We start from the raw sequence: 13,077 nt of genomic DNA, 5'->3' as shown, positions 1-13,077 counted from the left end.
AACATTACACTAACCCATACAAGTTGAAGAAATCAATTGTTTTTGTTTTTAAAGAAATCAATGTTTTGACCTTAATACTGGTCAAGATATTTAAGATAAGAAAGACAAAATGTTTGAATCAATAATGACTATTCTGACTGGGTCAGAATTTTTTTCTGGAGGACACCTGGGTGGCTTAGCCCAGGTTGAGCATCTGCCTTCGGCTCAGGGAGTGATCCTGGGATCCAGGATTGAGGCCTGCATAGGGCTCCATGTGAGGAGCCTGCTTCTCCCTCTCCCTGTGTCTCTGCATCTCTCTCTCTCTCTCTCTCTCTCTCTCTCTTTCTCTGTTTCTCATGAATAAATAAATAAATATTTTTTAAAAAAAGAGGACGCATTTTTTTCTGGGAGAAAATAATTTTTAAAAAACTGCCCTGCTTCTGATATAACCGCCTTAGGGGAGTGGAACAGGTCTGTTTCTGATGGGTAAAATGCAGAGTGGAGAGATGTTTAGGGGAGATTTTCCCTGCATTAGCAAGCCAAACAACATCAGAAAAACCTGCTCTTGAGCACAGTACAGAGCAAGTTCCACAGCAACTTGTCAATTGTTAGGCATGTAAAACAAGAGCAGAAGTGCTCTCAGATTATGAGATCCCAGCTACCATGGGTCTGTGGGAAGGAGAATAGGGCACAGCAATGCTATTACTAACATTTTCCCACCATTTGCTCATTAAACTCAATTGAAGAGGCTTCTCTTCCTCTTTGAATATCTAGTGTATAAAATCCTGAGTTATATCAAAACTTAGAGGTGAGCAAAGGAATTGAAATTGACCGTCGGAATTGTTTGAAGCAGGCCTGTGAGTTATTCTGCAATCACCCTCAGTTAAAACTTCCCTACATACCTCACTGCAGAGTAAATGTTCATTTGCTGAAAACAAGTCAAACAGGATTTCATTTTTCACAACTACTGGAGCCTGAAATTAAAATATATATATATAAAGGAATATTACTTCTTAGGAAAAATAAAGGAAATGTAGCTGAATGAAATAAGAGTTTCATGTGATATAAACAAGTCAAACCTGATTTAATTCCTCACAACCAGAAGAATTAAAAGAAAAAAAAAGCTCATTATTCCATAAAATAACCCTGTTAGAGCTACAGGTGACATTCACTTAAAAAGGTAATGCCTATCAAACACAGCATTTTCATATACAAATGAAATGTCGTAAGATATAATATATGCAGATAATCTCAGCATGCATACACACACAATCTCAGAGTTTAAAAAATGAATTGATATTTAAATTAACCTTTCAAATTAAACCTGAAGCTTAGTTAATACATGCTAGCAGGAAAGATATCTTCATCCCTTTGATAAAAATATTAGGTATGACAGGTTTTTAAAATCTTGGCCAATTTCAAATCCTCTTATATTTAAAAAATATCATTTGATGGTCATTATTTAAGTGGTACATATCTAAAGATGATTTTATGTATTTAGACCACTAAGGAATAAACATAATAAGGGAAAATACGATTCATAACAGGTTTTTTAAATTCATTAAAATTCATATCAAGCTTATATACTTAACATATAAAATTAACATAAATATGGTTTTGATTAATAAAACATTTTCATGGAAACTAATGCCACCAACTACTCTCAATCACATATGGTAAGTAGCATCTTGAAAACTCAGTAAAATATTTTATGTCTAAAAAATTAACTCAAAACTACCTTGAAGGCTTGAATTGAATCTTATGTTTATAATTCATGATTATAGTAAGTTACATATATATAAATTGCATAAAATATTTTATACAAAAATACATATTTAAATTCCAGTTTGGCTAATTGCACTTCTAAAATGCCCATACTCTTTGGCAACATTAAAATTGAGTATAGATTAAATAAATGTTGAATAACTAAAATTTGAGAAGTGAAACTTAATAGTTGCCTGCCAACAAATGTAAAGTAGAAACTGACGGTGTGTAAAAAACAGCAAATATTAAGTAGAAGTCTCTATGGAGGTCTCTATTCCCTATGCCTGTACCCGAGACAGAATACATCTTTGGACATCTTACGTCTGTTCAATATAATCAACATTCAAGGGCCTGAGCAATCAATACCGGATTCTCAGAAATAAATCTGATCATTCCCTTAGTGGTCAGGGCTTGTTAACCTCCTCAGTTGGAATACTCCATGTTGATTTTGGTTATCCTAAATCCAGGCTTTTTATTTTTTTCATAATTTAGCTTCTCTCTGACTTAAATCATGTCCACTTGATTTCACAAAAGACTTCATATTTTGCTTAGAGTAGAATAGAGTAAATCTCACACAGAAAGGTCATTATTGTTTTGCTAAATTTTTGTCTAACCTTTATATATACCCACATTTAGAGAGTTTCAATGTAAAACGTATTTACCACCATTAATCTGGACATTAGAACTTGAAAAACACTATTCTGAGGTTTTCCTAGTTAGCTAGACTTTCGGTTGTGACTGTTCTGGTCCATAGCCCAAGAGAAGTCTGTGCACAGGATCAAGAAATAGAATAAAGAGTGCAGGAGTGCAGACGTGCTGAGATGGACAGAAGCATTCTGATAAATGTAGAGAGAGGTGCCATTAACAACATGGATGAATTTATAATATAAGTGTATCTCTCAGAACTAAGATATGTTAAAAAGAAAAAGAGATGGTATAAAACTTTGCCACTTATTCACATTTGAAACACTCTCACTGCAGGGAATTAATATCCTTTATTTTCATGGAATGTAAACTCTCAACTTCCATTGCACAGAGCCCGAATATTATTAATAATACATTATTACTAAGTGCACTTTATTAACACCATAGAATTTATATTCTTCATGTCAATATAATCTAACATTACAAGTAATTTAAAGGCATGGTTCATGTACATTTGATTTATATTATTTAAAATGTCTTACAAGTAGGCATTCAATAAATATATCTTCTCATTTTCTCATTTTCCCAAATATCTTTGAATTTCAGATTATTAGACTCAGCTAGTAGCTGTAATTGGAAATATGGTGGATAAATTGCATTAGTAGCAGTGCTTATGAAGGCTAAAACTTTTAAAGAATAAAATCACTTTAAAGGGAAAGTCTGTCCGAAATTAAGGAATAACTTCCCAAACATTTTAAGCTATGCTTGGATATCACGTATAGAAGGAAAATTCAAGACCCTAAACAAAAATTTCAATATTCTCTTGGGAGCCAGTAGAAGAAATACTAAACTATGCTGACAAACATTTATTTCTGTTAAATACCAAGAAGTAATTCCTTTTTCTTACTGAATACCATGTGAAAAATTTACCCTGAATTGTTTTTAAAATGAGAATTTTCACAACTAAGATATTATAGCCCATAGTTAATATGTATTTTATTCGATAGTGAAGATATTTCTTACCTGATTAATTAAAAACTCCTGTGGACGTTTCCAGTAATAAATTTTCAGTGATGGTGGTAATTCAATCTTTCCTTCAGGGTCTTCAAAAAAATGCTATATAAAAAATATATTGATTTTTTTTCTCCATACGGTTTTATTAAAATGAAAGCAGCTCAATCCTAATAAAAATTAGTAAGCGCATAGATTCGATCAGTAAATAAGCATTTATAGAGCAATTTGTGTGTTTGCTCTCAGAGCTAGTTTGTGGAGTATTTGGTGAATACTGAAGTTAATCATACTGTATTTAATGAGAAACTTTGTTGAGTAACATTTTATTGCAGAAGAAATAGTCCAAACAAGCATGAGCTGCTTTGAAATGTGAAGTAGGTATAGTAGGAAGACAATTTGGATGAGCCAGATATGGACATATTTTGCACTAAAAATATTGTGATTTCTTTTGTTTACCTGAATAAAAAGATTTTTAAAAAATCATAAATATGATATTATGCCAATGAAATTTGTACTTTTGATCTGACTTTCATTTATTAATTTTTAAAATTAAACATCATTGGGACATAATTATAGATTCACCACATCATATGTGAAATAATAGATTTCCTGTGTTCTCTTTAGTCAGTTTCTCCCATGGTAAAATCTTACAAAACTATAGTGCAATGTCACAACCAGGATACCGACATTGACATAGTCATGATATAGAAGAGTTCAGCAGCACAAGGATCCTTCCCAGGCGTCTTTATGGCATACCCACCCTCCAACTTCCTTATCACCTGTTTTATCCCTACCACCTAGCAATCATTTATCTGGTCTCTCTTTCATTAATTTTATCATTTCAATAATGTTATATGAGGGGCACCTGGGTGGCTCAGCCAGTTAAGCATCCAACTCTTGGTTTCAACTCAGGTTATGATCTCAGGGTCATGAGATCCAGCCCTGTGTTGGGTTCCATTCTCAGCATGGAGTCTGCTTGAGATTCTCTCTCTCCCTCTCCCTCTGCCCCTTCTCCTGCTCTCTCACACATTCTCTCAAATGAATAACTAAATCTTCAGAAAAATAATAATGTTATACAAATGGAATCACATAGCACATAACCTTGCGGGTTGGCTTTTTTCCCTCTCTGCCTAATTCCATGGATATTCAATTTACTCAAGCTGTTTCATGTATCAATAGTTCGTTCTTATTTATTGCTGAGTAATATTTCATGATACAGATATTTGTTTGTTTACCATCTGTCCTATCCGGGGCTATTACTTATAAAGCTGCTATAAATTGTTGCATACAGTTTACAGGTTTTTATATGAACATAAGTTTCCATTTCTCTGAGATAAATGCCCAGGTATGCAATTAATTTATTAATTTTTGAGACCCTAGTGTGGGTCAATTAGTGAGCTCTGGAGGAAGAATAATATCCAAATGTCTACTCTCAGATGCCAGCAATATAGTACATTAGAGAGACTTTAAGTAGCTACTATGTAAAAGTTCTCACAGCTCATAAGGTAGTCAGGTTGTGGGGGTGGTCCTTACAAAAAAAGAGAAAGTGCTGGGAGTACAAAAACAATGCTATTGAAAAAAGAGACAACTAAATTTCACCTGACTTAATAGTGACATGAGCACATAAATACCATTTTGTGATTTTTTTATGGTAGTCATATTTTTATCCTAATGCTAGCGTAACCTGAGAAATAGTTTATATTTGAGGGTATTGTCTGAGCTTTACACAGAGTGTCTATATGTATCTGGAGCATATTTAAGAGACTGGAACACTTTGGATGAAGACAAAGGTAATCCCAACATCTAGTCAAAATGATCAAAGAATGAGTCCCTGAAAAATAGGCTGAAGTTTCCAAGAGTCACAGTAGAATTCTGGGGTTGCTTCGTGTCGTTTTTTTCCCCTTACAAATTATTAATCCAGTTATTTTAAAGTCCCTTATCTGACAGTTCCAAAATCAGAGCTACCCGTGGATCTATTTTCTATCACTTAGTTCTGTTTCTGTTCACGTGTGGTAAATTTTGGTTGTATAATATACATCACATATAAAAATGTATATGAGCACTAAGTAATGATGTCTTCCTCCAAAGAGGAGGATTTTATTCCTTTCTGACAGATGAAGTACAAAATGAACTTTACCCCATCAACACTGAGCCTCAGGATTTGGTAGGGCTGGTGTAGTTTTGGTTTTCCCTTACTTCATACAGAATGCTATAGCTATGTTGGGGCACTAACTGAAAGGTTGAAGTGTCCAAGTCCCTTCACCTTGGTATACGCTAAATTCCAAACTCTTGCCATAGCACCATTTCTAAGTTATTTAGCTTCCAAGCTATTGCTTTTTTCCTCATTTTCTCAGCAGCAAAATCCTCACACATATAGTTTAGGATTTGGGTAAATGTCTCGAAGTAAAATTATATGCAAAACTTTCAGATTGTGTTTCTGTAGTTAACTCTGGGATTTCAAGTTTTGGCTGCTTTTGCAGCCCCAGACAATATCTTCTCTCTCTCCAGCCCAGAGAAACTGACGTAAGCCCTAAGGCTACTACTTTCTGCTTGGCCTTTAATTTTTACACCTTGAATTATTAAATGTCTTTGAGAAGAAAAAAAAAGGTAAATGGGGACTCATCATATCATAATCTGGTATGATTCCCTTTTCTCCATTGCTACATTAATGGTAATCTTTCCATATCATTTTGCCTTAGTTGTATTTCTTATATCCACCTTACAGTGCTTCATTAAATATATCTCAATTTGGTTTACCCATCATGTCTGTTTGTTGCTGTCACTTAGCTAAAGAAATGAGACCTGATTCTGGAATTACAGGAATGGGTTAGCTTATCTGATGCTGATTCCCTGATCACTAGCCTCACATCTAAGGAAGAGACTTTCTCTAAAGTTCCAAGGCTACTTGCTAAAGGTTGGATGCTTAAGGTAATTAATCCTGGTAAAACATGGATGTTGCAAATCATGGCTAAGACCTACCGTGCCTCTACATCACAGAAGTGTCATCACCAGGTTTGGGGTATCCACCACTCACTCCTGTGAAGGACTGTTGCTTCCTGAGCCATGGATGGTGTTGTAGAACAGAACTGAGTGTGGGAAGCAAGGTTGCATCCCAGAAGGTACCTTCGCACTGCTGTAATAACCAGGGTTTGACCTGCTGCTCTTCTACCTTATGAAGATGGCAGAGGCAGAATGGAGTGTTGACCAAGGTTCTCATGTATCCCACTTGATTGGAATAGCCTTGATTCACCAGGAGGAGGGCTGGTGCTTCCCTAATCATGCAGTTTTATACATCTCCATAGTCCAAGGGCCACAAAATCAATTTTGGGGTCTGATGTTCAGCTAGAAATGTTCCTATCTGTTGCCCCCAAATGAAATGGGCATCGAGTAACCAGCAAACAGGTTTCTGCTCCAGTGTCAGTGGTTTTCCTCCAATAAATGTTCTTGCAACAGACTTGGCCTTGTTTCAGTAACATTGATAAGTTCCAGAATTTGATGCCTAACCTTCCAGAGATCTGCAAGATTTTTTCATAGTCATCTAATAAAGGCTTACTTGCTCTCCAAGGGTCCCCAACATATTACAGGTTACGTAATAAGATTATTTCCCATTCCAAAGTTTTCAGGCACTTCTGCTCTTTTCTTCCCTGTTATTACTTTACACTTTGGAGTGACTCCTCTTTAGGTCTTTTCTAGAGCTCAATGCTTAACTGAGGATTTGCACCATCTATCTTTCTGATGTAAATTCACACTCAACCCCCATTAATTGTAAACTTCTATTAACAATACATAGCATATGACCATTTTCATTTGAACCCAGAGAGTTCAAAATCCCTTTTCATCTAAAACTTCCCCAATATTCTCGGTATGGTACAAAGAATGTATTCCCTCACAGGTTCCTAATTTGAAATTGTTCAAATACTAACAGAATCAGCAATTAGTTACATTTATTATCTTTTGCAAACAAATTTATGTTATGAATCATGCAGTTTACAATTCTTCATTTTGTGAACAAAATGTAATTGCTAATAAGTACCATTCTAGAATTCTCTATGCAAATAAAGACACCAGAGTTCAACATGGTCATTCTGGCAATTTTGTTAGTGTTTTGAAACTGTATTGTGTTCTATAAACATTTTTATTGAATGAATCACTGCACCAAATAAATGGGTCCTATTTAAAATGCGACCCAGACTCATATCTCCAACAAAGAAGTCCTTAGAAATAGAGTGCACATTTTTAAATAGGCAAGAGAAACTAAAATCATATTGTTGGAAAATGTAGGAACATCATTCTCAGCTCCAATCTCAGGGGCCTATTATGTTTAAATGTCCATCGATAAACAAAGAGTACCTGAGATTTTTACCCAAATAGATCTTGGGGGTGGGGAGATATTAAGAAAGATTCAATTATTAATCTCACAGTAACATTGTTTAAAAATAATCTCCAGATTACAGCTCACAGGTGTGCTGGGGCCTCTCTCTAAATGCCTGGTTCCCAATTCTGTCCAAAATCTACTATCTAACCTGTTCTATCAATTTCCCCTTAATTTCGTTACGACTCTTTGATTATGTCTCTCCTTCTGCTTATTCAAATGTGATTAGCAAAGTTCAGGTCCACAGCTGGGAAAGACAGGCAGGAAGGAGGGAGACAGATGGACCAAGACAAAATTGACAATTTCTCTTTTGAATGGAGGCTCTGGAGAAGAATGAGTATATTCCTGTGTTAACAAATCTTATTCTAAAATTTAAGATTCAAATGAACTCCAGGCATAGTCAAGTGGACTTACAAATATAGGGCTTTTTCCTGCTTTGTCCTTTTCTTTTGCACCTTTGCCGGCATCCCACTTCTCAGCATTTATGTCAGCCTCACTCCATTCTGGCCAGATTGGGAACTTCCCCTTCTTCTGCTCAACGGAACTAGGTTGTATATTACTACTAGAGATAGAGCAGGGAGGTGGGTTAGTTTTAAGTTACATCTCTGAGGCAAAATACTGGATTCATTGCATGGTATAAAGTAAGTGATCTTCTTAGTGGTCATGCGAAAGACCTTTTTCGATAGTCTTACCTGTAGTCCGACAGCTTCTACAGGCTAGGGTTAAAAAACTAAAATACCCAGAGAGAATATTCCATATACAAATTCTGAGCCTTAGCCCCTACTTACTAATGCAGGATCCTCATCATAAATACATAAAATGCCATAAAGGGGAACATTTATATACAACTCACACTTTAAATCCTTTACATGTATGTTATTAATGGCTTTTTGAAGATCCGTACAAATATAATTTTGATTTTTGCCAGTATGAGAGTATTATGTGATCATTATTTTAAACTAAACTTTGGGATACCTGGGCGGCTCGGTGGTTGGGCCTCTGCCTTCAGCTCAGGGTGTGATTCTGGGATCTGGGATCAAGTCTCCCATTGGGCTCCCTGTGGGGAGCTGGCTTCTCCCTCTGCCTGTGTCTCTGCCTCTCGCTCTCTCTCATCATAAAAAGATAAATAATAAATAAATTAATAAATAAAAATGTTTAGGGGTGCCTGGGTGGCTCAGTGGTTGAACAATCTGCCTTTGGCTCAGGTCATGATCCTAACGTCCTGGGATCGAGTCCTGCATGAGGCTCCCTGCAGGGAGCTGCTTCTCTCTTTGCCTGTCTCTGCCTCTCTGTGCCTCTCATGAATAAATAAATAAAATCTTCAAAAATAAAATAAAAAAGTAATCTTCTTAAAAAATTAGGTAAGTAAGAAAGACAGGCCCACTCCATTTTATAAACCACATTCTTAAACCACTGTTCATCCTTTCAGACTAATGTGGAAGGATATATATTTCTTTTTCAAAAATAATATCATTCAGCATATTCTTCTTATAAACTGTTTCTTTCAATTTATCAGCATATTGCAAATAGTTCTTCTGTCAATGAGAATTTATCTAAATACAAATTTAATTATTGTAGACTGTTCCATTGTATAAATATCCTGCCTCTCATTTAATTAAGTTTCTATATTTAAAAATTTGAAGGTTTTGATTTAAAAATTTTTTCACTATCATAAACAAGACTTTGATGGCTATCCTTATTGCCAAATCTTTGCATATATTATTATTTCTTTTCTTAGGATAGATTTTAGTAAGAAGATTTACAGTGTCCAAATATATACATATTTAAAGTTTGTGATTTTTTTTTACTAATTAACTACAGAGAGGTTGGACTTGTTTTATACACTTATTATCAAAATGTTACAATTTCATATCTTTAAACTTTGACTTTTTAAAAAATTTAAAAATTAAACTTTTAAAATTTATTTATTTTTAAGATTTTATTTATTTATTCATGAGAGACACACAGACAGACGCAGAGACAATAGGCAGAGGGAGAAGCAGGCTCCTCTCAGGGAGCCCAATGTGGGACTCAATCCCAAGACCCCAGGATCATGCCCTGAGCCAAAGGCAAACGCTAAACCACTGAGCCATGCAGGCATCCCTTTTTTTTTTTAAGATTTTATTTATTTATTTATTTATTTATTTATTTATTTATTTATTTATTTATTTATTTATTTATTTATGAGAGAGAGAGGGAGAGGCAGAGACACAGGCAGAGGGAGAAGCAGGCTCTATGCAGGGAGCCTGATGTGGGACTTGATCCCGGGACTCCAGGATCACACCCTGGGTGGAAGGCAGGCGCTAAACTGCTGAGCCACCCAGGGATCCCTGTCCCTACTTTTTTTATTATTGTAAGTTTTAAAGTCTAAAATATGTGCCTTGTTTAATTTTTCAAGTTTTAACTATGAGTGAGCCTGGAACCCTGCTCCCGACCCTGGGATAAGCAGTGAGCGAACAACTAAAATATCTACCCTTCTAGAGTGATGAAGTTTTGGAAAATAGGTGAGGTTTGGAGCTGACGACCAAGAAAGAATTCTTGAGACATCTTTGGTGCAAAGTGGTGGTTTTATTAAAGCACGGGGACAGGACCCATAGGCAGGGAGAGCTGCTGCCCTGGGCCTGTGAGGGGTGGCTGATTATATACCTGGGAGTTGGGAGGAGTTTGAGGATAGTGTACTCTCCAAGGAATTTTGGAAGCAAGGTTTCCAGGACCTTGAGAGGGCTAGCTATTGTGGGGAAAAGGTCACTTATTACTGTCTAATAAAACCTGAGTCATGAGACCCTTCAGATGTACCATGTGCTTGGGGGATGATTGCCAACATGTATCTTGGGGGTTTAGAGATAAAGGAAATCTCTAAAGGAATTTTGATATGTTAAAGTAGGCTTACAGGCTCCTGGGGGTTGGGCTAAGATTGCCTTTTGCCCTTAGCAAAGTATGAACATTGAGGCAGTTGAGTCCATAGGGGAATGTCCCTCTGCCTATTTCAAGGACTTGTCAATGTGCTGCCCCAAGCTCGGGTCTTGTCCTCAGCTCGCCCTATGTTCTCCCATCATAGAGTTCATATGCTAGTGGGTGGAGACACAAAATCACAGCATAAAATAAGTAAAATATATAGTATATTAGAAAGCAAAAAATACTAAACAGAAATATAAAATAGGAAGGAGAACTGAAGAGTTGATACACAATTTTTAATACAGTGGTTAAAGAAAGCACTCCATAATAGGGTAATACAGGTAAGTATTACAGGGTAATGCAGGGTAAGTCAATAGTGAAAAAACATAAAGGATTGAGGCACCTAGATGGCTCAGTTGTTTAAGTGTCTGCCTTCAGCTCAGGTCATGATCCCAGGTTCCTGAGATCTAGTCTGCATCTGGCTGCCTGCTCAGCAGGGGGCCTGCTTCTCCCTCTGCCTTTACCCCCCTCCCTGCTCGTGTTCGGTCTGTCTCAATCTCTCTCTCTCTCTCTCTCTCTCTCTCTCTCTCTCTCTCTCTCAAATAAATAAATAAATAAAATCTTAAAAAAAAAAAGAACATAAAGGATTAAGCTGTGTGGATCTGTGGGAAAACTGTTCTGGATACAGGAAACAGCAAGTACAAACAGCAATGCAGAACCTTCCAGATGCAGAAAGCATCCTGGCTTACTTGAAGAATAAAAATTCAGTGTGGCTGAACGAAAGTAAAAGGAGATACTTTCAGAGAGGTAACAGGAGATGCAGATATTATGAAGATGATCTAAGCCAGAGAAAAGACATGGGTTTCCCTAGGTGAGAAGGGAAGCCAACAGAGAGTTTTGAGCAGGAAATTTTGTGGGGTTTTTTGTTGTTGTTGTTTTGGTTTTTTTTTTTTTTTAAGATTTTATTTATTTGAGAGACAGAGAGAGTAGACGAGAGAGAGAGAGAGAGAGAGAGAGAGAGAGAGAGCAGGCACAAGTAGGGGCAGAGGCAGAGGTAGAAGCAGACCCGCCACCCAGCAGGAAGCCCAACAAGAGGACTCAAGACAAACGCTTAACAGGTGCCCTAGGCAGGAAATTTTGTAATCATTCTTGCTGCTCTATTGAGAAAAGGCCAAAGGAAACAAGACAGAGAATTTAGAGGGCACTGAGGGGCGCCTGCCTCTCCCTCCCTCTGCCTATGTCTCTGCCTCTCTGTGTGTCTGTCATGAATAAATAAATAGAAGGCACTGAAATAACAGGTGAGAGCTAATGGTGATTTGGACCAGGTTGCTAACAGTAGAGGAGGGAAGAGATAGTCCCCTGTTTTTAAGATAAAGCCAATGATTGAGTTGATATTTCCTGCAAAACAGAAGACTATGGGATAGGGCAAACCTGAGGTTAAGAGTAAGCAGCATTTCACTTTTCAATGATTGTGTTTTAAATGTTTATCACCTGTTTGTGGAGATGTTGAGTAGTTAGAGGATTCTGAGACTTTAGGAGAAAGGATTTTTCTAAAAGTGAAAATTTGAACCATCAGCATTTAGATGATGTTTAAAGTCTTAAGACTGGGTTAAATCACCAAGAAAGTGCCTATACCTAAGGAACAGGCACTCCCAGGAAGGCTAATCAAAACACCTAACAACTGGTAAGGAATGAGCATTGACCAACCCTCAAAGCCTCCAGATATGCCAGACATTATTTACTTTAATAATGGGATCAGGGATGTAAGGACCTCAGGGTAGGTCAGGGACTCTAGGAAAGAGGCAGAAATGTCTGGGGCTCCTGGTTATTAGTAAGGTTATTGGTAAGGCTACTCAATAATCAATATTAAAATATTTCAATAGTCTATCAATACAGCTGTCTACTTGCCCTGATACTCCACATGAAAAGTCAGAAAGAGTAGGAAGAAAACAGAAAAGCAGTCCATGAGTGGTGGGCAGAATAATGCATCCTCTCCCCGCCACCCACCCCTGGCCCCACCAACACATCCACACCCTAATCTCCAGAACTGGGGGATCTGTTACCTTCCATGGCAAGAGAGAGTGTGTAGACAACTTTTAAGTATTTGGGATGGGAGGTTATCCTGGTCTATCTGCATGGGCTCAATGTAACCACAGGTGTTCTCAAAAGTGAAAGGAGACAGAAGGAGATTTGATTCTGGAAGCCTGAATAGAAAAATGCAAAACTGCTGGTTCTGAAGACAAAAGGAGGAGGCCACATGCCAAAAAGAGGGCGTGGTATCTGGAAGTGCAAAAGGCAAGGATGTGGATTCTCTCTGTGAGCCTCCAGAAAGGAATGCAGCCCTGCGGGTGCCTTAATGTTAGCTCAGTGAGACCCATTTTGGACTTTTGACCTCTGGAATTGCACAATAA

General features: G+C 37.0%; 1 protein-coding gene across 1 annotated transcript in view; it reads right to left on the bottom strand.

The window, feature by feature from the left end:
- The window catches only part of ADGB (androglobin), a 157,608-nt gene that overhangs the window by 124,372 nt on the left and 20,159 nt on the right, over positions 1-13,077 (bottom strand). Inside the window, exons 2-4 of the mRNA XM_055311188.1 lie at positions 8,186-8,333; positions 3,412-3,504; positions 882-953 (exon numbers count right to left, since the gene is read on the bottom strand). Of these exons, the coding sequence (XP_055167163.1) occupies positions 882-953; positions 3,412-3,504; positions 8,186-8,333 (313 nt within the window). The remainder of the gene's footprint in view (positions 1-881; positions 954-3,411; positions 3,505-8,185; positions 8,334-13,077) is intronic.

Source organism: Nyctereutes procyonoides, unplaced genomic scaffold (assembly GCF_905146905.1).
Source record: "Nyctereutes procyonoides isolate TBG_1078 unplaced genomic scaffold, NYPRO_anot_genome, whole genome shotgun sequence".
Taxonomy (NCBI): domain Eukaryota; kingdom Metazoa; phylum Chordata; class Mammalia; order Carnivora; family Canidae; genus Nyctereutes; species Nyctereutes procyonoides.
The sequence above is the reverse complement of the archived record's forward strand: the minus strand, read 5'-3'. Positions and strand labels throughout refer to the sequence as shown.